Source organism: Thermobia domestica, chromosome 10 (assembly GCF_964235325.1).
Source record: "Thermobia domestica chromosome 10, izTheDome1.hap1.1, whole genome shotgun sequence".
Lineage (NCBI taxonomy): Eukaryota > Metazoa > Arthropoda > Insecta > Zygentoma > Lepismatidae > Thermobia > Thermobia domestica.
The window spans coordinates 253,859,856-253,887,208 of record NC_137463.1 but is presented as its reverse complement, the minus strand read 5'-3'; the positions used below and the strand labels follow the sequence as shown (position 1 = coordinate 253,887,208).

Below are 27,353 nucleotides of genomic sequence, written 5' to 3'. Positions count from 1 at the left end.
TTTAAGAAAAAAGTTAAAACTTTTGGTTTTGTAGGTGGTTACATTGTATTCTAGAGTCCCTTTCTGTATGGATGCTATATGAAAAGTGAACCTAAAGTTTAATGAGGGATCCAAGTCAACATGAGTTCCTCCCGGAAATCGAACCCGAGACAGTTATTTTTTTCATTCAGCACGCTTTTAACCTCTAATACTTTTCAATTTTTACTCCCGAACCCTCTAGGCTAAGGGAGAAACATGATTAAGGCAAGTGAATGATGTTGTAAGACTTGGTGAAATGAGAGGTGAATTTCGCCAGCCGCCCTACTTTGGAGTTTCGAAATAAAACCTATGCCAATCGTTTGTGCTACGTTTGTGCCGGAATGTACCGCAAAAATTTTCGTTTGTACCACTTCCGGTACGAAGTTGTAAGAGTTTTAAAGTGGGACAAATGTAGCACAAACGATTGGCTTCGGTTTTGTTTCGAAATTCCAAGGTTTGAGGCTGTCGTTTCCCCAGACTCCCCACATTAAAACTGTTATAACTTTGTACCGGAAGTGGTACAAACGAAAATTCTTGCTGTACATATCGGCACAAGCGCAGCACAAACGATTGGCATAGGTTTAGTTTCGAAATTCCAAGGTTGGAGGCTTCCGTTTCCCCAGCCCCCCCACACTTTGAAACTCTTATAACTTGGTGCCGGAAGTGGTACAAACGAAAATTTTTGTGGTACATTCCGGCACAAACGATTGGAATAGGTTTTGTTTCGAAATTCGAAGGTTGGAGGCTGCCGTTTCCCCAGTCCCCACTTTAAAACTCCCACAACTTCGTACCGGAGGTAGTACAAACGAAAATTTTTGCGGTACATTCCGGCACAAACATAGCACAAACGATTGGCATAGGTTTTGTTTTGAAATTCCAAGGTTGGAGGCTGCCGTTTCCCCAGGCCCCCCACATTAAAACTCTTATAACTTCGTGCCGGAAGTGGTACAAACAAAAATTTTGGTGGTACATTCCAGCACAAACGTGGCACAAACGATTGGCATAGGTTTTGTTTCGAAATTCCAAGGTTGGAGGGTTCCGTTTCCCCAGCCCCCCCACACTTTGAAACTCTTATAACTTGGTGCCGGAAGTGGTACAAACGAAAATGTTTGTGGTACATTCCGGCAGAAACGATTGGCATAGGTTTTGTTTCGAAATTCGAAGGTTGGAGGCTGCCGTTTCTCTAGCCCCCCCTCTAAAACTCTTATAAAATCGTACCGCAAGTGGTAAAAACTAAAATTTTTTCTGTACATTCCGGCACAAACGTAGCACAAGCAATTCGCGTAGGTTTTGTTTTGAAATTCCAAGATAGGAGGCTTCCGTTCCCCCAGCCCCCCACTTTGAAACTCTTATAACGTTGTACTGGAAGTGGTACAAACGAAAATTTTTGCTGTACATTCCGGGTCAAACCTAGCACAAACGATTGGCATAGGTTTTGTTTCGAAATTCCAAGGTTGGAGGTTGTCGTTTCCCCAGCCCCCACTTTAAAACTCTTATAACTTTGTACCCGAAGTGGTACAAACAAAAATTTTCGCTGTACATTTCGACACAAACGATTGAAATAGGTTTTGTTTCGAAATTCTAAGGTGGGAGGCTACAGTTTCCCGCAGCCACCCCACTTTGAAACTCTTATAACTTTGTACCGGAAGTGGTACAAACGAAACTTTTTGCTGTACATTCCGGCACAAACGATTGGCATAGGGTTTCTTTCGAAATTCCAAGGTTGGAGGCTACCGTTTCCCCAGGCCCCCACTTTAAATCTCTTATAACTTCGTACCAGAAGTGGTACAAACGAAACTTTTTGCTGTACATTCCGGAACCAACAATTTGCATAGTTTTTTTTTTCGAAATTACAAGGTTGAAGGCTGCTATTTCCCCAGCCCCCATTTTAAAACTCTTATAACGTTGCAGCGGAAGTGGTAAAAACGAAAATTTTTGTGATCCATTTCGGCACAAACGTAGCACAAACGATTGGCTTAGATTTTGTTTCGAAATTCCAAGGTTGGGGGCTTCCGTTCCCCCAGCCCCCTACTTTAAAACTCTTATAACTTCGTACCCGAAGTGGTACAAACGAAAATTTTTGCGGTGCATTCCAGCACAAACGATTGGCACAGGTTTTGTTTCGAAATTCCAAGGTCGGAAGTTGCCGTTTCTCCATCCTCCCACTTTAAAACTCTTATAACTTCGTACCGGAAGTGGTACAAACGAAAATTTTTGCGGTACATTCCGGCACAAACGTAGCACAAACGATTGGCATAGGTTTTGTTTCGAAACTCCAAGGTGGGGGGCTGGCGAAATTTACCTTGAAATGAGGATGTGGGTGGAAAGAGGAATATCCCGAGCTATGGACACGATGTTGTCCGACATAAACTTACTTCACCAGGGACTCTACGCACCAGATGCTCTATACTAAGCTATCGTGCTATCCTCTACCTTATATTGTCCAGCAGGCGTAAGACTTGGGCGCACAACAACAACAACAACTACTACTACATATAGTAATAATAATGACTTCTAGTATATAATAACTCAAATATTCTAATCATACAACCATAGGCCTACGTTAAATTTTATAGAAAATAACTACTAAACCCTACTGAAAATCGAAGTGGATAACTTCACGATAACAGAAAAAAAACTTTGGATACTAATTCTTTCAAAGGACTCAGTGAATAGGGTGACCAACACCTTTTAAAAAGAAATGGAAATGTTTTGAGGAAGGTAAGTATACCGGAACGAGAAACGCGAAGTACTTTTACAGCTTTTGATTTTTGGAGGGGGTGGGTTATATGCATAGTTGAAATTTCAAACTATTATTATTATTATTATTATTATTATTATTATTATTATTATTATTATTATTATTATTATTATTATAAAATAATCACATACAGATCAAATTACACATGAGAAGTCAGTGGGCTTTAGGATGTTCTTACATGGCTATTTTTTGCTTATTTTGTCACTGTTGCACCCAGTGTTTTCTGAAACAGGGCTGCCAGATCTAAAGATTAAGAAGTAGCGAACATGTGGTCCAAAAGTAGCGGAGTTGAACTATTTGTAGTCCAAATATAAAAATAAATTATTTTGTAACTTTATACTTTTACGAGTACTGACAATATATGTACAGATACTTATTCATTTAATGGAAAACACCTAGAGTAGGAAGTACGTCAGATCTAGGTGTAAGCAACGATCAGGCGCCGACCGCAGCTCTGGACAGTTGACGGTTGTGTATTGGGGCGAATACCATCCAACGTGGAAAGCAGTAAAACAGCAGTGTGCATTAAACTGAGCAGACCGTAATAGTGTAGAAGAAGAGCGATCTTTCTAAATTACAGCGTAATTCATAGTATTTCTTAAAATCAATTTTGTGGGCTCTGAGATACACTTCAAGATTTAGAGAACGCCTTTTCACTGATATTCACTTCATCAATTTATTTGCTAAATTCCTTTTCAGCGAATCATGAATTTTGGAACTTTTTATTATAACTACTCTACTTACTCATTATGTTGGTATGGATGATACAGTAAACAATTAAATTTGCAATGTTTACATTCACATAGATTCGTTCAACTACTAGTCCTAGAAGTTAACGGATACCGGAACATCCACAAGCCAATATTTTAAACTTTTGCCACATGTTGAAGGCGATGCACAATAGTTGAGTTTCCATTGTCCATCTTCATAACCAATTTCTGGGTGCTTTGACATGGATCACAGTGAATCAAGTCGGTCAACTGATCCTCATCAAAGTGGAATAGGCGGCTTGAGCGTGAGGACATGTTCGTGACTTTATGTTGTGACGATTGAAGAGTTGATTTCTTTGGACTTTGATCCATGGCATTGGACACACGTTAAATGTTTATTCTACTACGAGAAGATCGAAGTCTCCGAGGGACCGTTTCCTGTTCGTGTTTAATTTCTCACGAAAATTGTGAACACAACGCAGTATGGCCTTACGGAATAGTGCTACCCGTCTCTTACAATATTGTTTGAAACACCTTGTGCTGTGATAATGGAATTTCCACTACAGAAGGAAACTCCACGCTGTACGAAATTTCAACGCTGTTACTCGGCAATAATTAAAGAAATGTGATCAATAACTCCCATCCCTATACTTACAAGGAAACATTCCGATTTGGTGAATTCAATTGCTGAAAATGATTGCTGGAACTGGATTCAGCACAAGAGGTAACACAGAAAAATAGGGTGTTTAGTAGCAGACCGTATACAGGGTGGGAGAGAATTGAGGGCAAAGTGCGAAGATAGAACGTAGAAAATGTCTAGAAATGCCATGTTAATTTTGAAACGAGTAGTGGGAGTAAGGACAAACATTGGATGTGAGGAATGCATGTAGAGCTCCACTCAATACACGTAATGTGAATCATGGGAGACATCTCAAAAGCCGCCATGTTGAACTTAGCGCAAGAAGAATATACGGGAAAGGGGTCATGTGACCTATGGCTCTTGACGCACACCGTGTATTGAAATCAATAATCGCCAATTCAGTTTGATAACTCTGTAACAAGAGGCCTTCCACACTATGGCAAAGTACCAATACTGTCGTAAGGGCGACGTGAATAAGAAACTAGAGACCCTGTAGTACAATCCATGAGCTCGTTGTATGCACGAAGGGTAAAAAGAGATAGAATCGAATTCTGGAGGATCAATAGGAATATCTGCAACGTGTAATGGAATGAGAAGTATTTCCACTGGGTGAATGCTGTTGTAGTACGTTGCACAGACAACTATCCCTTTCAGGGTTCTGATATATTAATGACCCCCTGCAACAAAAGTGTCAATTGTAACACTTGTGACACTTCTGACAACCAGTTACATATAATTGGTAGTTAAAACATTGTTGATTGTAGTGTTGCACACGAGACAGTATTTCGGGCTCGGGGATGTCAAATCTCGTTTTCAATAGAGATCAGTCTGACTCATCTCGTACGGCCTATGATGTTGGTATTGCTCTACCTCATCTTTTCTCATATGATTTCATGAATGTTTTGTCGTATCATCTCGTGTTCATCTGCAATTGATTATTTGCGCCCATCGCTTTTATGTCTTACAAGGAACGTTGTTTACTATGTACATATATCGGTTAACATTATTATTAGAATCAGTGGTTAGTATCTCCCCTCACAGAGAACATTGACAGTGCAAACACTGCTTATTTTGTCCAACCATCAGTATTATTAGAACAATTTGTTGTTAGTGTTCAGAACATCTAAGATGATTAATGTCCCGTATTGCTTCATTCTGCACCCTTGCATGTGATATGTTGTTTGGAGAACCAGCAGGTGTGCGTCAAGAGCCCGTGCCCCATGACCCCTTTCCCGTATATATTTATTGCGCTAATTCCAACATGTCGGATTTTAGATGTCTCCCATGATTCACATTACGACTACTCAGTGGTGCTATAAATGCATTCCTCATATCAACATTTGATCTCAATGTCCATACTCATTTAAAATTAACACGGCATTTCTAGACATTTTCAACGTTCTATCTTCGCACTTTGCCCTCAATTCCACCCATCTTGTATACGGTCTGCTACTAAAACATCTCTTTCCATGTTTCTTCTGGTGCTGAATCCAGTGCCAGCAATAACTTTCAACAATTGAATTCACTAAATCAGAATGTTCCCTCGTTAGTGTTATTTGAAAACATGGATGACTGTTATTGCTTACAGTATTCAAAATATAAATATGTCCTGTCAATATGCCTCACCTTGTATTTGCAAAATATAGGCCTATTGTTTTATGATAAAAACATTGTTCATATGTAATAAGTTTGTAGATTGAGTTTTTAAACAATGATTTCCTTATTTATTTATGTGAATTTCAAACAGTTTGACTGCCAAGATGATTTGAGGGTACTAGTCCCAGGAGGCCAAAAATTTCTTCTTACCTTTGGTTTGATTATGAATAGTCATGTCACATTTTTGTCACGATATTTTGCTTCTCCCGAAAATGTACCAATGGGAGCCGAGAACCATATGTCATGCTCATGGTCTCAGAGTAATTTGTGACAATGAGCATTATATACGATGCTCAAGAACCTGAATAGATTAATAATTTATGATATCAAGCATGAGTATCATATATGGTGCTCATGGCTCTACAGAGAAGTAAGCTGAGCACCACGTATGATGCACATGGCAGTCTACCTGTTAAATCTGAAATTTATTTGCATAAGTCGGGTTAGAATGGTTGATTAGTGCACGTAGCCGTTTATCTATATTACTTGGTGGTTCCATGTTGCTTATACTCAAAGTGAGATAATTAGAACGTAGTTTTTGAAGGAAATTAAGAATTTCTACCTATAAGGGAGGAGTGTCAGTGTGACTTTGAAATTAGAGGCATAAAATTTCGTATTTAAACTTTTCCTTCAGTAGCTTTTTTAATGTTTAACCTACAAAGGAAGAAAAAAGATAAAAAAGGAGTGGGCTGCCAATTATTGCAAAAGAGGTGAAGTAGTATTGCTCCACGAATAGCCATAGCATGACGATACAAAAGTAAAATTCATTAAACTCTGTTCTCCCGTGGGAAACACGGGATTTTTGGTACTTGTACTACACTGAAGTTGTAGGCCATCATTAGAAGTTTGCTAAATAAACGAAATAAATTAATTATAACTTATGGTTTTGATAATGCAGATTCCCGTCATTTACTAATAAATTACTACTTATGATATTACTATTACTAAGTAAATAATATAGATGATATTATTCTATTATAAGTAACTTTCCTTTTTATGTTCAAGATCCGACATGAGCTCTACTTCGAAGAAACACCGGAATTTCGTATCAGAACCAATGGGTAATAAGCGGGCGTCCGATTTGCCTGGAATAGGACCAGCTCTTGGAGAACGTATGCGAGCCAGAGGATGCGCCAAGGTAAGCCTTGAGTCACCCAATTTACTTTAATAATATGTAAAACAATAAAATAAGCGATTCTATAAAGATACTAATCCTTCAAAAAATAAACTCTGAAATACAAATATTCACACAATTTCAAACAGATATGATTAACCTAATCCTTCAACGGTTTGTAATCCCCTGATTCCCAAAGAATACAATCTTCCAAGACACTAAACGTCGACTCTGTAAGGAATCCAATTCCTCTGCGAATACAAAACCATAAATTGCTCTTTTAAACATACACTTATTTCTGTCAATCCTGGTTCATTAAAGAATGTAATATTTCAAGGAACGTAGAACCTTAATTTTCTGAAGAATCTAATCTTTCAAAGAACGCAGAACTCCTAATTCTCTAAAAAAATTAATCATCAAGGAAAACAGAACCCCTAATGCGCTAAAGAATCTTAAACTTTAACGGATACAAAGATACAATCATGATAATTGTTTTCTCGTTTTCGAGATAAAACAAGAAATTTCAAAATGTCGTGGGCGGTACTTGTTGACCAAAGTTTTAAATATCGAAAACAGTTCTAGTGTTACATAATGCATAGTATAAATCTATGAATCGATGAAAAGATTGTACGAATACAATAAAAATATTTATCAACGTTTTAAAGTTCGCGAGATATACAATAAATTACAGCAATGAACCTCCTGGTATAATGTTGTTGTACCACCGCACGTTTACATCTTATTACGCAGATGACTTCTTCTAACTTCAAAATGAAACTACGAAAACACATGAGGGCATAAATTCACAAACGACCTAACACGCACCAACAAGCTACTATAAGGAACAAATTGGGATATACGGTATTTACCGTTCTCTTCAACGATAACGCAAATGATACAGTTAGATTGTTTCTACTAGGTTTCGGTTTAAGAACAGATTTTTCTTTTTTAAATTTGGAATTTTCTAATTTGAAAGAAATGATTTAAGACTTGATATTGAAACCAATTTTCCTAGGAAATAAAGTCGGTAGATGAAACAAAATTTACTTTCTGATGGAATCAGTTGTGGTTCTGGAACCGAAAGCAATATGCAAGTGGAAGTAAAATTACAGAGAAAGGATAAATTGGTTTTGTAACAAAACTGATGTATGTGGTTACCTCGAGTTATTTTTTTAAAATTTCTCAACATCGTTAGCTGCATATAGCGATCTTGGATTAATGCTGTTTGCATAGAGTATTATCATGAGCTTGAAACGTGTTATTGTCTTCAGATTTTTGATTTCTGATATTCTCGGTCTCATCTAGAGTAGAGAGGTAGAGATTTAAATCTTTTCGTTGCCAGTTTTGAATCGATCATCGAGAAGAAGAACTGCAAGTAAAGATGAATACTTCTGCAAGAAGAATAGTAATTTCCGGGAACACATTTCAGTGTTTACAAGGAGTGGGCATTTAAAGGTTGCTCTACACGATAACGTAGACTTTTGAGGTAATGCTATTATCCGAAAGAGACTCAGTGAAAAAGAGGAAACTCTCACAGCACGTAATACATACTGATTTCAAAGGAAATAGACATCATTTTCCGTCTGTTTATCCCCTATTATGATCTAATATTACACTTGGCCATATAGATTGTACAATCTTTGGCAACAGTTGCTTGACGTCAGAACAATACTATCTCCTTGAGATGATCCCTAATTAGACTAATCTCTTTTACTTCAAATACCAGTAGTAAGGCCAGGATCATGCCAAATCCAAGAAAGAAAACATCAACCAGCAGAGACGTCAACCAGAGGAGACCAGACCATAAACCAGATGAGGAAGATGATGCAGCTAACTATCAAACTAGAGGCCACACTAATGGCGACAAGGAAGAGACGACGAATTCCGCAAATATAAAGCAGCCATGCTAAAAGAAACTATAACAGATGTCTCACTAACAATACCCCACCTTATTACAGACAATACATATTTGAATAAAACAAAAGTAATTGTTAAGTTATTGCAATTTAGAGACAATTTATTAATTTATTATTACAGACATATTTACAAGAATTTTTACCATCCTTTTCAATGTGATTTTGCAATGTAAATACTTACATATGCTGCATGACTGACACAGGGGATTTCCCGTGGACTTTCAGATTTTTATTCTATCGTAGATTCCAAAGTTAAAATCTCTCATCTCATTTTCTTCTTTACCTTGCATTCTTCTCTATCTATACATTTTTGTCAGATTCGCTTTAAAATGGCTTCCGTAAAGAAAGAAGCCGAAGTACTACACTTCCCACCAACAGATGCTTTAGTTTATTAACTGTAAGAAGGAAAGGTATGTAGACAGATGATGATGTCTTTCTTCCTATCAGGACGCAGCCTTTTCTGAGGGACATCCTTTTGTAATTTTTCCATTTACTCAAGGCGGCAAGAGTAGCAACTTCTAGAAGCCACACGCTTTGAAGAAGAGGTTGTTATATAAAGATTGATCTACTTGCTGGAAAGTACTATTTTGAAATAATCTGATCACCAAAAGAGACTTGGTGAGAAACAAAAGCTACATTTTTACAACACTTGACACACACCACTTTCTAAAGAAATAGGTATTGTTTTGTCTCGGCTTTACCCTTACTGTAGACAAAGATTCGCTCCAGCCATACGAGATGTACATTTCTTGGTGACAGGAGGCTGACTGGAACGCATTACATCAGTTTGGGTTAGCTTTAGAGAAGCAACAACGGAAAGATGGAGATTCTGACTCTTTCCCATAACTTGAACTTGAAAGTGCGGCTCTCACTAGAGCCATGCAAAGACCAAGAAAGAACGCATCAACTAGGAGACAGTCAGAGGAAGGTGATGCTCCTACCTATTTATCCAGACATCACAAGCAGGACAGCAGGGGAACAATAAAGTGTACAAACTCCAGAAACACTTTACTAAGTGGAGTAATGGAAACAATGAAATCAATCCCAATAGACATTGACATGTTCCTGTAAATGCCATCTATGAATATACTGCAAAATTAAGAGCAGACTTACACTACAAAACGTGAAGGACGTCATAAGCAAGAAGGTGGATCGGCATGAGTTCGACGTAGTGTACAGTTATAACGAACATTCATCGATGATGCCAACAGTACATTGTTGATGGCCCTTGTGTCGAAGCAAGTGGTTTTGTTTACAGCTGGTTGCTTACGTGTTTATTGCGCTGTTTGCACTCCACTTTACTCTTCCGTTTTTAAAGGGTTTTTGCCAAGTAGATCCTTGGACACGCTCTGACTGTCGTAGCCGATTTTCAATATTTCTCTAGTATAGAAATTTGATTTACATAATTCAAGTCCAAAGTTGAGAACGGAACGCTATACCATATTACTTACGATTGCCCCGGTGACCTGCTTCCCTTTAATAGATTGGTTTCATCAGCTCTATATTCAAGTAAACGTGATCTTTACATATTTTGATTATTTTGTGTTTTGTAAACGTGCTCCAATTATGTATATTGTAAACGTACTATTTAAAATATTGAAACGATTAAGGTTTCCAGAATAAATAGATTTTTCAGTTTAAAACTCTAATTAGTGGAAGTTTTTGTCTGCCTTTGACACTAACACTTTCTTTAGGATAATTCTATAAAATACTTGACACGTTTACCTCATTGCCAAGCAGATGTTCTTTATCTGGAGTACTCGGAACATACAAAACTTTAAAAGCCAAAATGGTTCTTATCCTTATAGAAAGAAGTTGTTTTGCTGCTGTTTCTCCTATATTCATTGTAGTTTAAAACAAGTGAGTTCTCTTCCACGATTGTGAAACTACAATAGACTTGCAAACTACTGAATTCAATAATAAAATAGATCTTTATCTTCTGGCTGCAGTAGAAAAATAATGTGAGAGATTAAAAATGTATATCAGACACTTAATCTATATAAAAAAACAATTTCTTTATATACCTTATTATTACGATGTTGGACACCATCGGTTTTACCGGAAAATGGTCAATTTGGGGGATTTCCAAATTTTTGGTACAGATCGCCAACTTTCAGTATATAAATAACTTTTGGTAGAAGATTACTATAGATCATAAGAAGCACTTCGAATGTAGCTACTAATTACTATATATGTTCTAGTTTGTTTTTCATAAGTAAAAGATGGTAAAATTTATTTCTGGAGAATGAAAATATGCCAAGTATCTATCTTAGTTCATCATTCGCACTCCATGTAATTTGAGAATGCAAATTAGCTTGAAAGCGTGACGGTACATATATTTTTGTAATTGTTTCTCCTCCAACTATGATGATAGATGAAATAAGGTTAAATGATAATTCCAGAATAAATTCCAATGTCTATTTTGTCTCCTGTCGCTCTCAGCAGTAAAACAGAAAACTTGACAGTTTATGCACTTGAAAAATGGTTGTTGAGTAGCAAGCAACAAAGAAAATCTTGGGGTATTATCTAAATTCTTTAATATAGATTGAGCGTTAGATATACATATCAATCTCTCATATTATCCTTCTACTACAGTTAAAAGTTAGATTTATTGAATTCGCCTAGTTTGCAAGACTATTGTACTTTCACAACTGTGTAAGAAAACTCACTTATTTTAACCTACAATGGATATAGGAGAAAACAGCAGCAAAAGAACAACTTCGTTCTATAAGGATAAGAACCGTTTTGACTTTTAAAGTTTTATATTTCTCATATGTTCCGAGTAATCCAGGTGAAGAAGGTCTGTTTGGGCAGTGAGGTAAAGAATTCAAGTATTTTATAGAATTATTCTAAAGATGGTGTTAGTGTCAAAGGGAGACAATACCCTCTACTAGTAATTAGAGTTTTAAAGTGAAAAATCCATTTATTCTGGAAAACTTAATTATATCAATATTTTGAAGAGAATGTTCACTAAATACATAAATGAAGGATGTTTACGAAATACAAAATACTCAAAATACGTAAAAAGCGCGTTTACTTGAACGTAGAGCTAATAAAACCAATCTATTCAATAAGAGCGCATCACCAGGGCAATTGTAAGTAATATGAAACAGAATTTCGTTTTCAGAATTTCGCCTTGAATTATATACAAATTAGGTTTGTCTACTGGAGAAATATTGAAGACCGCCTACGACAGTGAAAGCATGTTCAAGTGTCTAGCTGGCAGAAATCCTTTAAAGCGGAAGAGAAAAAGTAAAGTACAAGCAGCAATACACAAGCAAGGGACCAGCTGTAAACAAAACCCCTTGCTTCGGTACAAGGACCAGCAAGCTGCCGACGAAGGCCGTCAACGAAGGAACACGAAGAGATACGAAGAGCATCCCTTCAATTCTTTCACAGGCTCCTCCTGGAAAGACTGGTTATAAAACCGGACAGCTTGAGGCATAAGAAATCAGTTATTAACTCACCACATCCTATTTCTCCAAGTTGGTCGTTCCTAACAAACAAACCTTAAAACCTCCGAGTTGCTATGGGTAGGGGGTCCAACTTATAGATTAAAGATTTGTAATCTAGTGTACAAAATGTATAGAAATTTAAAAATAAAAAGTTGAGGGGAAACTTGTGTATCGTTACTCTTCCGAATTTCGAGTATTGTTAATGAAAATATATTTTGTAAAACCAGTCTTATCACTTTCAGGACTAATATTGTAGAAAGGTAACCAAGGAAGTTATGTCGCTTTATGTGGAGATCTGTGTTCCATTGCCCCTCACACCGTGGGTTGAATACAAATGAAGATATGGCGAAAGTCAGTTCTTGGTATGGGTATATCCAACATACTACCCGGTTGTGACATTTCAGTGACACCGTGAACACGGGACATTGAAATGCCACAACTAGGTAGTAAGGACATAGTGAACATGGGACCTCCACAGAGCGTCATAAGAGCGTGTATGCTGTAAGAGTTCAAACTGGGGTCAAACGTCGCTGCAGCAGGGCGGAAGATATGCCAGGTCTTCGGTGAGGGTGTCCTGATTACACGGACGGTGCAGCGGTGGTTTAATAGTTTTAAGGAGGGGGACGAAACACTCGAAGACGCACCAGATGCCGGAAGACAAACACAGGCCCAAAATTAAGATCTTCAGGCAGTAATTGATGCGAATAGTGGCAAGACATATCAGGAATTGGGACTTAAATTTGGTGTGAGAGGAAACAACATTCGGCAGCACTCCCAATCACAAAGGCTTCCTTCTGTTACAAGACAACGCTTAGCCCCACGTGGCTAAAATGAGTCGGGATATTATTCTACGTCTTGATTGGGAAATATTATTTCATCCGCCATACTCCAAGGACATTGCATCGTTTGATAATCACCTGTTTGATTCCTTAGTCAATTACCTGAAATTACCCCAGTCAAATCCCTAGAAGAGGTGCAAAATGGAGAGAAGCGAGGTACCTTCTTCGCTTCACGGCCCACCAAGTTCTACGTTGACATAATGTTGACAGAAGGTCGTCGATGCTGTTTGGAAAGTGGTGGCTGAAAAAGCGACAGCACATTCTTGGTTACCTTTATATAATAAGGCTTCAAAACACATTTACATTTATTTTCACATAGATTTACATTTATTGAAAAGTATATTTATTTTTACACACATGTTACCTATATATATTGAGTGAAACGTTTCTCTCCATCTGGAATGTGTGTACTTACACTTTCCTAATTGCTTGGTTGTTGCGATTGTAATGCTTGGCTTACCTGTGTCTAAAAAGAAACTATAATTAGTGAGAGTAGTCTCCAGGTGGACATTCTTAACTTTGTCATCGCTCAGAGAAGTTGAATTGCATAACAAAAGACGTCTGGCGTCTGCAGAGCAAACAAGGTGTGAGGTGTACCTTTCATCCTCGGTCGTTAGGAAGGTTAATTGCTGCCAAGAATTGATTGAGATGCTAGATGGATTTCGGTGCAAGGAACATAAGATCAATAAAAAATGGTTTTATACTAGACTTACAGAAAATATGTATTGTTCTTCGAGGGAAATGTCAGTGTCCATTGTTGTGCAATCTGAGACCACCATGTCTCAGACTATTGCTGGATGCTTGGGGACAAGTTTGCTTTGGATTCGTGGAGATCAGTATTTCAATGATCTGGAAAGACAAAAACAAAATGAATCACTATAGATCACGATACCAACAACACATTCTGTAGGAGGAGTAGTAGTTTGGAGAATCATCCTGGATATTGATAAAGTAGCAACCACTTTTACGATGGTCATCTTCGATTCATTTTTCATCAGAAATGTCAAATTAATACAAGTAACCTAACCTATTATTCCGTATATTCACAAAACTGCACTTCGGGATGACGCTCTGTGTTGCCTGGTGCATACGCATATAGTATCCATGAATGTCAAACGTAAATCAAACATTTCAATCGTATGAACACACTATTTTAGCGTTATTGATTCTTTCAATGTAGAAATTGTACAATAAATAAATTATATTTTTTTACACATTTTTACAAATTTTTGCAGGCTAAAACAGTACTTGGAAAATATCTATCTATGGATTCGGACAGGGAACGCTTCACAGATTGGGTACAGAAAACGAGTGGAGCCAATAGAAAGCAGGCAAGCGATTGTTACAACTCCTTAAAGGAATGGTCTGGTCAATATGTAGATTAAGAAATTCCATTTGATTGAATCATTTCTCACTTAATTTACGTGTGACATAACTCTGAAAGGATTGCAAAGGACATGTCAAAATTTTGAAGAACATATATACTGTATTACTTTCAGATAATTTATGCTAGACACTGAGATTTAATATAACAAGTATAACAATATGATTTGTTAGTTAGCTGTTTGAGTGTAGTTTAACCTTTATTATCAACACTGAAATGCTTCTGAGATGGTAATACTGTTTAACGTGGGACCTGAAATAGTATTCAGATTTGTATACGAAACACATAGCCCAACCAAGAATCAAACTCTAGACTGCGAGCACAGAAAACATAAGCGTCTTTTTTTAACCAGGAAGGAGCATATACAACACTATTGGTTGGAAATAATTGATTTATGGATGTGAACTAAGTGATGTGTTTCTTATACAATTTTTCGAAAAGAGATATAGTTCTCAGCTTCAAGGTCAGTATGAAAAAACAAAGGAAAAATATACTCTATATACAATCTGGGGCAGACATAGGGGGCTAAGGTGGTTGGTGAATTGTCCGATCAGTTGTTGTGGTTCTTGGGTAGGTGTTGTTGCTTTGTTATTAGGTAAATCCATGTGCCATGAAGATGAGAGCTAATGTGTCTATTAAGAGCGCTACATTCTGTGTCCCACATACCGTTTACAATTTCAACGTGTGGAAGAAAATATAGAATCCGGCCAAATGTGGAATATGGAATGTGATAGAAGTTTTGATTTCAACTTTTTCCGTATCTACGGCAAGCAATTTTCCGTTACTTCTGAGCTCATTGAAAAGAGTATGTATATTTGACAAGAAAAGAGTAGGTGTAGGAAAACTCTATAGGAGAAAAAAGATATTAGGTTACGGTAAATTCTTGAGTACATAATGTAAATGTGCCTTATGTATGTTTCCACTTTAAATCTTTTGCAGACTTCATTTGGCATTTCTTTCTCACTGAAATATTTCTTGTTTTTTTCTGGATGACATTCGTAGTGTTTTGATGAACAATTATATTTTGCTTGGATCGCTAGTGATACTTTGTCTTCATAAAATTGTACTTTACCTAGGTATTTTGATGAAGCTTTTCATCTTTTATTGGACTACGTACTTTCACGATTTCCTCTTAACTTCTCCGAGGGAAACAAACTAAAGAAAATAAGTGAACGTCCACATTTCATGCTATATTGGTGCTGAAAATAAATGTAAAAGTTCAAACCAATCTACTATCTTTTAGGCAAAGGCTTACCTATATAACGAATTCATAATTATCAAGATTCTCATCGTAGTATCTTACACGAATATCTCCACAATTAGAACTTTTTCTATTTGATTGGTGAAAGTATTATTCAAACAACAATCTGTTAGGTCACAGAGGACTCAATTGGGGAAAACTACTTCAGAGTCAAGAATGTGCGAAATTGTAATGTAAAAGTAGGTAACGCTTATTTTCTGTTTGTGGTCATATCTTATGTACTTTTCGTTCTTCCTTTCGTTTTTATAAATAACAAAAAACAACTACAAGGACAAATCACTCACTTGATTTGCACCTAACTTGACATAGTGGTTGACCTTTGTTTACTTCGTACGAATATGAAATATTTCCTGTTGATTACTAAGTAATGGATCATCAAAGTTAGTATTTGAATCTGGTAAAATTTTCGAATTCTTTCTCGTTTTTTTTGTATTAACAGAGAGCAACTGAGTACTGGATCAGAAAGCCTCTGTTATTATCCTTGCTATGATAACCGTCTTTTTGGGTCAAAGTTTATCCGTAATGCAGAACTTACCATCTTTAAAAGACTCTTTGTAATTTACGATCTTTTAAATACAAACAAAATGTATTTTAGCATTTTTATACTTTAAATTGTATATACTGTATTCACAATTAGGCCATGGCTGCTCCAATGACTATCAATCAGTTCTGGTAGCACGAAAAACATACTAATTTGGTCTTTATGTTCGTATGTTCTGATATTTACATAAGTTACATTTTCGGATTTTCAATTGGTTGATGTTAGTGTTTGCAAGATGCTACTATAAACTCAACTATCTACTTTTCATTCCTTATTGTTTAAGATCTTTCATTTTTCGTTCAGGCATTTTTAAAACTATTGTACCACAAATAAAATACACTCTGACAAAGGAATATATAACTGTTATAACAGATCAAGTTTCTGGTACTATAAACAATACCTTCCTCAGATAGGAAACGCCATTCTCTTCTATCGCAATTGTTATACAAAGGTATTATAGAAACATGTGACCATTACGATACGGTATCAATATATTCATTAGACATGAAGCGTCTTTTTCTTTGATCATAATAGTTGGTATATCGATCCTAACGTAATTATAGTAATGTAATAGTTTTAATGTTGTATAAATATCTCTATCAGACACCACAAGTTTTTGTCTTTTATGAACGTAATGGCTATATACAAGTCTTATTGAAACTAGAGTTATGTGCCTATTTGTACTATACCAATTTCTTTATCGAATCAAAGAGTTTCTTCCTCGACCTGACTATTGCGCTGCAACTGTTTATTTTATCTATATTTTTATAAAATCTTATAACCAAGGTCAAACAAACTGTGTTGCAATCAAGTACTGAGTTTATCGTAGTAAATATTTGCTAATCGAACAATGTAAGTATCTTAGCACAAAATTGAATAATTGTTATAAACATAATGTATGTCAGGACATTACGTATTTTGTAAATTGATGTATCACCATCTCTTAAGTACATAATTTAAGAAACTATAATATTAATCAATAAAATCAAAATTAATAGAGACGAAATAGAGTTTACTTTAATTCAAAATCATTTTTCCTTTTCCCCCTAACCATTCAGAAGAATTATTGCTTCTTAACATTTAGTTTTGTTAAGAATTGCTCAATTCAATTAAAGTCAGTAATTTAGAAAATGTGGTCTTTTCTAATTTTTAGGAATATAATTACTTCATTGATTTTCTGAGCACAAAGATGATAGAACAGAGTTGCTGTTTTTCAAAAAAACTTTGTTAATATTTGAGGCTTACGGCCGTCGGCCTTTTTATAGTCATGTTGATGTATGTGAGACTATAGCCATAACAAAATATCAACATGGCCATAAAAAGGGCCGTTAAGAGTAAGATATAAGGTACAGTGGAGTAGCGGTAATCCGAAAACGTTTAATCCGAACAGGCCTGGGAGAAAAGTTTTATTTTGTTTTTGTAGCGAAAATAATCAGTTTTAGGGAATTAATAACTAAAAAGATGAAAATGGATGGTTGTTTTCGTAGGAAACAAAGAAAACTTTCGTTAAACACAGTTTCCTTTAAATACCTGTATTTAGGCCTTGAGCCACATTACGAATATTACATAAAGTTTGAAATAGAATACAGTGTACGTACTGTACAATATTCAAACTTATACGTCTAGTATGAGTGAAATACAGTAATGTAGTGGAATAAATATTGTACTGTACCATAAAACTGAACGTACAATACTGGTAGTTTACATTACTATCATCTACCATAGTAAAGTACTAGTATTACTTGTTACAATACATTAACTCAGTTATTGTTTTTTATGCAATGAAGAGAGCCTATTGAACGACGCATAGTTTTTCCAAAATTTTAAACATTTTTCTAGTACAGTGCATATACTGAAGTCAGAAAATATGTTTCGAAATACTATACGCTATGTATTATAACACAATACAACCGTTTACCTGTTTCAAAAAGAGATTTTACTGTTATTTTGGTTAATCCGAAAAATCACGTAATCCGAACAGCGTTCGGTCCCAATTACTTCGGATTAGCCATACTCCACTGTAATATGTCAAGGGTAAGAGTAAGGATTATCTCTGTATTACCGTATTGCCTTTCATCGGTCACACTTCTAACAAACTCGGTAGAATATTTGCCGGACATGGTGTAAGAGTTACTCACAAACCTCTAACCAAAATAAGATCTTACTCGAAGCAGTGGCAGACAAACTTTACCTACGGATATCGTATACCACGTGAATGTGTGGCAGATCATACATAGGGCAAACTGGACGAACCATAAAACAACGATGCGAGAACACAAAAAGCTCATAAGATTCCATTAACCCGTAAAGTCAGAACTAGCATATCATAGTTTAGAGCTGGAGCAGAGTCAATTTTACGAACACCACTATAGAAGAAAGGTACAGTAATTTTGGGAAAGAATAATAAAGAAAGCCCTTATCATCTCTCGTGAAACGAATAGTCTCAACAGAGATAGTGGTTTCAGCTCTGCACTATCTGGTAAGTCATTTTCAGGAACAAAAAGCAAGAGTCCAACAAATTCATTTCTCGTAGTCAAAACAGCAGGTAATCAGAAACCAGCATTTCCCTCAGCCAATCACAATCCCCTATTCATAACTCCTCCCATAAATAGTCATCATATATGTGTGCCCATATATCTCCGGCATTTTCATTACAATCTCTAAAGATGAGTACAATGTCTGCATTCAAACAAACGCTTAGATAAGTGTATTATATATATATATATATATATATATATATATATATATATATATATATATATATATATATGAGAAACCAATGCAAAGTTGCCGCATTTTTTTTCGAAAGTGACGGGGCGAGTCACTGAAAAAAATCGTCATGATTATAATGTTTCTTACACATACTAATGCAGCCCTGGCCACGGCGAGCAGATAGTGGAAACTCTCCTCGTGAACGCTCACGAGCATTCTGCGTGCAAATACCGTTGTTCGTGCTTCGTGAATCTTCGGGTTTTGTCCTTAGAGGAGCGGAAGTGTTGTCAACTTTGGCGGTAATCACTAGCTTATCAAATAAAAAAAATATGTATGGTAACTGATTGCCATTTAGTGTATAGTGTTTTTTACAATGTGGTAACTGTTAACTATAGACAACACAAACTGGTAACAGCAATCAAATGATACACTATGTACGTTTCTTTTCTTCTTTTTTCTTTCCTTTCGTTAAAGAAGGATGTGGTGGAACCAAACCATCGCTTACATTTATAAAAATTTGCCAGTTTGCCCAATGGAAAACCAGTTTTCAATATATATATATATATATATATATATATATATATATATATATATATATATATATATATATATATATATATATTATCAAGTTCTTAATCCGAGTGTGGGTTTGTTATATTATGTTGTTTCGCTTTTTAGGAAAAGAGATAATCTGTTGATACGAAAAAAAAACTGTAGCACTTGTTTGTAATTATCTAAGTATTGTCTCCAGAAAATTAGCTTATGCATGTATGTGTGTACGAATAGGCTTAGCAAGGGGTTGGTTGTGGAGATTAGAAACCACTATTACACTATCAATAGGAAGAACAGTATTTCTTACTCCACTTTTAAAGGGGGCCGCGGTGGCTCAGTGGTATAACGTTCACCTCTGGTGCTTGGGGTCCCGGGTTCGATCCCAGCCCCCGCCAAGTGAACTTTGCGGTGGACAAACACCGTGTGCGTGGGTTTTCTCGGGGTTCTTCCATTTCCTCCCACTTTCTTCATTCCATCATTTCATTCATTACTCATCATCACCGTCTCCTTTAGCCAAACCGGCATAACCACGGGACGTAAAACCCAAAGATTTCATTTCATTTTTTCCACTTTTAATGTTACTTTCATCGCAAAGAATCAAACAAAATATTAAGAGAGCCAAAGAGATTTTCCATTTTTAAGAGTGACCATTAGTGAGTACCATTAGTTTTTTTTTAAACAAGGAGTGTCTTTTTAATAAGTAGAGACCGGATGTTAGGCAAAATGCCTATTCTTTAATATTAAAGATATGATCAAAAATAACGTTTTAAAGTTTATATAGGGGGTTATAGTTTCGATTTAAGCCAATCTATTTTGCCTATTTTGCCTATTTCGACCTTTATTGCCTAAATAATTGCTTTAGTGCCTAATGTTGCCTACTCTATGCATTTTTTCAAAATAAGCCTTCATTGGGAAAATATATAATTTATATAACAAATAATACATACATATATACGTATATTAGATGTTCGTAAACACAAGCACGTGGTACGTTACACGTGCTTGTGTTTACACAGGGTGAACTTCAAAGATGTGCACATACTTCCGAGGTGATTAATGACATCAAAAGAAGACAAAAAAATCATCTTGTAGTTTGTCGAATTCCGTGTCGTGTGCGAGTGATATGATAGTGATGCCAACTTGGAATCGAAAATCAAATCTTGACAACTGGAACGGAACAGATAGATGTGCACATACATTGGGAGGTGATTCGTGAGATGAAAAGAAGACAAAAAGTCCTGTTGCATGTGCAATTTCGCGTCGTGTACGAGTGGCAGGGGTGCCAACTTGGAATCGAAAATCGAATCCTGACAATTAGAGCGGAACAGATAGATGTGCACATACGTTGCGAGGTGATTCGTGACTTGAAAAGAAGACAAAAAGTCCTCTTGAATGTCACGAATCACCTCCCAAAGTATGTGCACAGTTTTATGTCTCGCTCCAATTGTCAGGATTCGCTTTTCGATTCCAAATTGTCCCGCCCTGTCACTCGTATACGACGCGGAATTCCACAACTTGCAAGAGGACTCTTTGTATTCTTTTGATGTCACGAATCACCTCCCGAAGTATGTGCACATCTTCCAGGTTCACACAGTATATATGGAATGCATAACAAGCTTCGTTTTTATATATACAATAAAAGAAAATATTGACAAAAAAGTATGTTTCTATATTCTTTGAGCATTATTTATGACTTGAATCTATTTTTTAATGGTATTGAGTATTTATATTCATTATTTCGAGCTACATTTTAGTGTCTATTTTACTGCCCATTTTTTAAATTTTTAGTGCCTATTTGCCTGCCTATTTTCTAGGTTTTTAGTGCCTAAACATCCAGTCTCTATTAATAAGGAAAATATATTGTCCCTGGCTGGTTGCTTGCCGGTGGCTTGTTAAAAGTGAAAAAGAATGTTAAATCATATCAACGACTGAAGCTACACGCTTGTCTTTCTTCGATAGTTACTGACTGGTTTTGAAATTCATCATGTTGTAGGCCTATTGTAACAGCGTAAACTCGGAAGGAAACGTTCCAACTGAATGATACGAACAATTATTCCCAATGTCTTGAACCTGAAACGTGGATTCCACGGATAACGCTTAAAGTGGGCTGGACTGCACTGGAATTTCCTTTCGGGCAAATTAGTGTTTGGTCGGAACTCAGTTCTTCTGTGTAATTGTCTCTTAACAACATTTGAACATTTCTTTTAGATAATAATAACTAACTAACTCTATGGCCTATGGAACCCGAAGGTTCAATGCGGCGTTTACAACATATTTCCACTAACTTCTGTCCTTAGCCAACTGGATCCAGTTTCTACTCTGTACTCTTATTTCTGCAAGATCCATCTTAATATTGTCTTCCCATCTACGCCTAGGTCTTCCTAGTGGTCTTCTTCCAATTGGGTTTTCAGTTAAAATTATGAAAGCGTTTCTAATTTCTTCCATTCTGGCTACATGGCCTGCCCACCTGAGCCTTCTACACTTAATGACCCTAACAATGTTAAGTGAGCGGTATAAACTATGCAATTCCTCGTTATGAATTTCCCATTTTCATCCCTCTTTGGTCCGAATACTACTACTACTACTACTACTACTACTACTACTACTACTACTACTACTAATAATAATAATAATAATAATAATAATAATAATAATAATACGCATTATGATTATTATTATTATTATTACCAATCGCCCGACCCTCTTGACACTCAAAAAATTTGTACATAAAGAGAAAGCAACACCAGTGAAATAAAATACCTATTCATTTCATTTTATTGTAGACATGTAACTTGTCAATTGGGTTGGAGCTGTAATACTATTTTCTCCTAAACTCTCGACTCTTGTTCAAAGTAAACTGAAAATTATTTTTAGCAATGTAGAAATTGGAAAGAGAATTACGTTATGTGTTGAATCTCATGTGCTATATTGTAGGTTTTTCATTACCGCCTTTTGTTTGTGATAAATTCATGTAAAACTTTTATTTATCTATAAAGCACCTACCAATTCTTCCTTTGGAATCAATGATATGAACGCCCCTGGCTGTGGATGATTTCATTTCTCCTGTACTTCAGTTTTATCGATTTCTCACTGTTTTCCTTATCTTTATCGTTCAGTTACAGCCTCTGTATGGCAAACTGAAAGTTGTTTCGATATAAATCTTCCAATTTGACTGCTTTTAGAACTTGACAAGAACAATTTACTGTTAACACTAGAACGCCCGGAAATTCGTTTCACCTAGATCGCCCGTAGGGATCAATTTGATCCCTGGCTTCTTTTTGTACATACTTACCTTTCTAACAAACACTACTCGAGTTTTTTCTTTTTCTTCACTGTGTATAAAAACAAAACCATGTTCCAATAAAGTTTTATTAGCAAGTTTTATATATATATATATATATATATATATATATATATATATATGTGTGTGTTTTGTGTGTGTAATCTGAACATATGTTTTTTATGTACAAACATTTTTTGTGTGTTTACCACATAAGTACATAGTAGTCATTACTTACATCCTAATACAAAATTTATTTCGGAAGCCCTGTAACTACTTCTGTTTATAGTTCTGCTTACAGCTTTTCTCATCTTTGTTCACGAATATGGTATTCAATACTGCCCCGGTATCACCGTGATTACACACATTTTCTACATTTATAAGTTACTTTACGAGCACATTTTCTACAAACTGCCTTGTTGCAAGTGCTACAGTTTGCAGACGTCTTGTGTCTCTTGCAGTTTACTGGCAGTCTCTGGCAATTACGTCGTTTACGCGGATTTCTGTATTTAAATCTATGTCCTCTTTTGTTGTTGTGGCTTCACTTGAATCCTCAGACCGAAGGTGCAGGTATTCTGTCCGGAGTTCTTCTGCTAGCCTTGAATAAATTCCTTCCGTGATATCTACATTCCAGTGACTGCTCTGTATATTACAACTGCATTAATTACTGCAAGATCAAGTATATTATAAAAAGTATGAATTTGCCACCTTCTTGATGACGCTTTCACTGTATATTGCTTGGCCATTTTGTCTACAATGTCAACCCCGTATTTCGTTCCATTATAATAAGCAATAGTTTCAGGAACTTTCTTATTATTGTCGATTATGACCACGACATCATGAAGACAGCTCAATACCAAAACATTCTTACTTTTCTTACCTTGATAAACGGTCATTGTTACGTCCTTGCTTTTGAGAATCTTTGTGGAGTTCAAAGGTGCTTTCTCTGATTTAATTTCTGTCGGTATTTCTCTTCTACTTTTATTCACTGTCCCAACAATGGTAGATGATTTTGCTTTCAGATTTTCAGCTTTAGTGACATAAAATGGTTGTCTGTAGTAACGTTTCGACCTTTGCCAGAAAATGGTTCCATAAGACGCATGACGACGTAATCCGGAACTCTTTGATTTGAGGGCGTTCTTCCTCCTTACCAATGCAAAGGAAGCCGTTCAAAATATATTTCGCATCTATATCTACAGCCAGCCAGAATTTTTGCCCGTACTTATCTGGCTCACTTATCTGGCGAACCATATTGCATGAACCTCAATATTTTTACTGCCACTAACGCCACGAGCATAGAGAATCGCTATGAAAGCTTCGAGTTCCGATAAACTTAGTGACCAGGTATTGTTCTTCAGCACATAACGCGCTTTTGTTTCGGTACAGTTTTTTATGTGGTAAGTATGCGTTTTTCTATGAATTAGCGCCATGCACTTGACACAGGTTCACTATTTACATTTCTTCTGGCATGCGGTATTGGCCCTGGAATTTCCCATAGAATGTTATGAAGACATTTCCGACCCGCTTTTCTAACATTAGCAGGTATTTCCTCCCATGCAGTACTGTTTGGAGCTGTATACTGTTTCGCCGAAGCACTGATGCCTTCACCTGAACACCCACACATGTGTCCATCTTGTTCTTATCTTACCTCATTATGTACTGGAATGCCGTAGATAATGTAAATTTATTACATGATTTTTGTGAAATAAAATATTCATACAAAGTATGTGATTGGTCCATAAAATGTTACTTCACAAAGGACCAAATATTTCAAACACAACGAATATTTCATCACATTTCTTGAATAGTTGTCTGAAATTATTGAATTTTCTTATTGACTTTTAGATAATATAAACACATGTTGAATAAAACAGACTGAGATAAAATGTACTCACCTTCGGTAGTTTCATTTTCATCTGCAAGACTAACGTCTTCAGAAGATTGCTCACTACATTATGTATCCCATTACAAATTGTCTTCTGAGTTCGATGACATTTCACCGCATCAGATTTGTCTTCGGATATTCTTTGAAGCTCTTCAAGAACTTCATGAGGATTTAATAGTTTACTTTGTGCCATTTTCGTAAATGCTTCTTCACCATAAAATTACTTATTCATAGATTTTATTTGTGACACCTTCGAACAAAGTGTCAACTGCTGCATTGCGCCAAACACGTTGCCACGTCACTACCACGTAATGAAAAATGACGGTATAACGTCACATTTTAACTCAATAGTACCCAACAGATGTTCTTGTACCGGAAAGGAAGATTTCGTACCGTTTGGTTTGACAAATTAACTCATTTTAACTGAAAGCTGCTCAGGGAAAAGCAAAATAATAGTCGATACGAGAAAGTATAATAATATTTTCAACTGCAGGATCAATTTGATCCCCTGGGCGTTTAAGGTAAATCGATCGATAACAGATTATTAAATTGCACAACCACAATATCATTTTTTTCTCTATGCCACATCAACAATTTAGGAAAAGTCAAGTAATGCCACCTTTCAATTCCTTAAAATATGGTAGATATGAAAAAGTGAATTTCGCAAAAGGATCAAATTGATCCCTTTGGGCGTTCTAGTGTTAAAGGCTGAAGCAAGTTTCTTGTATCCAGTTTCTTGGATAATTTAGAATGATATGGATTTAAACAAAAGTAATATAACTAACATCAATTTATCAACAAGTGAAGAATTATATAAAGTCGGCGTACAGTGCATTTCGACGATCTTTATTAGTATGTCTGTTAATAAACATTTATCTTCGTGTTCCGTACATGAGTATGTGAATATTATAGAAGAGCATAAACTGTCAATGAAGCGAATTTAAATATAATTAAAGTTGTTAACTACTATTATAAAACCCAGTCTACAAATGAAAGACGAGATGAAAGAGACAGGATTTAAGATTTAGATTTCTGGGCTTTCGGCATCTATGGCCATGTTAGCCCGTCACGTTTGAGGAATGACGTTTCTCGACGATCACACTTCCCAAGGAAAGGGAATTATGGAAGTGTTGGGGAAGAAAGGAAGCGGCCTGGGACCTATGTATTAGGTATTAACCCGGGATTTGCGTGCTGTGAATAAGGAAAATCCAGGAAAACCTCATTCAGAATGACTGACCTCAAAAAGCTTTTTCGACTTTTTGGACGGAGTAATGAGATGAAAGAGTTTTTCCTTCTCTCTACTTGCTTTTTCATGTCACTTTCATACTTCACTGAACATAATTTTTTGCATTAAATTTTGAAACACATTTTAAAGTGCACTTGCAACTCTCGCCAAGCTACTCTCCGCAAACTACCACATTCATTCATTATGAGCGATTATCCGTTGTACCATTAATAGCCGAAGAATTGACTCAAATCAAGTTTTACAAGTCGCTACTGCTATTAAGGTCTGCTTAAAGTATTTAATATCCAATTTTCACATCTATATTTCACTTAATTCAACAGAACATAACAAACTTATTCATACGTTAATTAAAAATTTGCCTTTTATTTTTAAAGGATACTAATCATACAACGTATCGAAATACATTGTTGAATCTAACTTTGAAAACTATAAAAACATAACTAGGAAATAACACTGAAAAAGAAACGTAGTATTAGTAGTAAGCTGGATAATCAACGCTCATACCTTTGTTGTGAGTAATTCCTATCTGACCCATTGTCCAGTTTTCATGTATTTCATTAACGTGATCATAGGGCAAATGGCGTAAACAATCTCTTTGATGATTGATGTTCTTCATGATTGTATGTGATGTAAGGTAGTTTACTTTACTGCTTTTATTTTTCAATTCTCATTGCTATTATCAGATAGAAACAATTTTATTAAATTCGGACCGTTAGTGTCCTTAATCATCCAGTGATGTGTCTCTGGATATTTTTATAATTTGCTATACTTCTAATACTACTACTACTACTACTACTACTACTACTACTACTACTACTACTACTACTACTACTACTACTACTACTACTAATAATAATAATAATAATAATAATAATATCGACAAATCTAAATATTTATTATTAATATCTCCAGTAGCAAGTACTAGGTGTGCATCTACATGTACTAAGCTTTTTTGGAATTCGTTAATTTTTATACAAACCTGAAGTTTCTCAGATATTCTTCATCGAACAGAGGGACATGTTCCGTCTGATGTTCGGTCCTGCTACAGGTTCGGAAAATGTTGTATTACCTGGAGAAGAAGATGATGATGACGATGAAGATACTTGTATAACGATGACTTGAACATCGTCCTGGAGTTCATCAGCTTTCCACATATCAGCCTTTTCTGCCTTCACTCGTTCCACGTAAGCCCTCCAATTGTCACTTGTCACAGCTTCAAATCCTTGTTTTGTTATTCATCACCGAAGTAACTTTGAAATCTGTTTGTCATTTCTATATAATACTGAAGTTGATTCCAAACGATATCTATTGGGTTTAATTGGGGATGAAATGGCGGCAGACGTAGAGCTTCTAAGCCATTTGTTTTGAATCATTCGTCAATAG

At 36.0% G+C, this 27,353-nt stretch overlaps 1 protein-coding gene across 1 annotated transcript; it reads left to right on the top strand.

Annotated features, from left to right (window-relative positions):
• Positions 1-6,794: 6,794 nt before the first annotated feature.
• On the top strand, positions 6,795-17,226 carry LOC145662205 (barrier-to-autointegration factor-like). Its single transcript, XM_081727539.1, has 2 exons — positions 6,795-6,923; positions 14,345-17,226. The coding sequence occupies exons 1-2, from the start codon at positions 6,798-6,800 to the stop codon at positions 14,492-14,494; spliced, it is 276 nt and encodes a 91-aa protein (XP_081583665.1). The 5' UTR covers positions 6,795-6,797; the 3' UTR covers positions 14,495-17,226.
• The last annotated feature ends 10,127 nt before the right edge of the window (positions 17,227-27,353 follow it).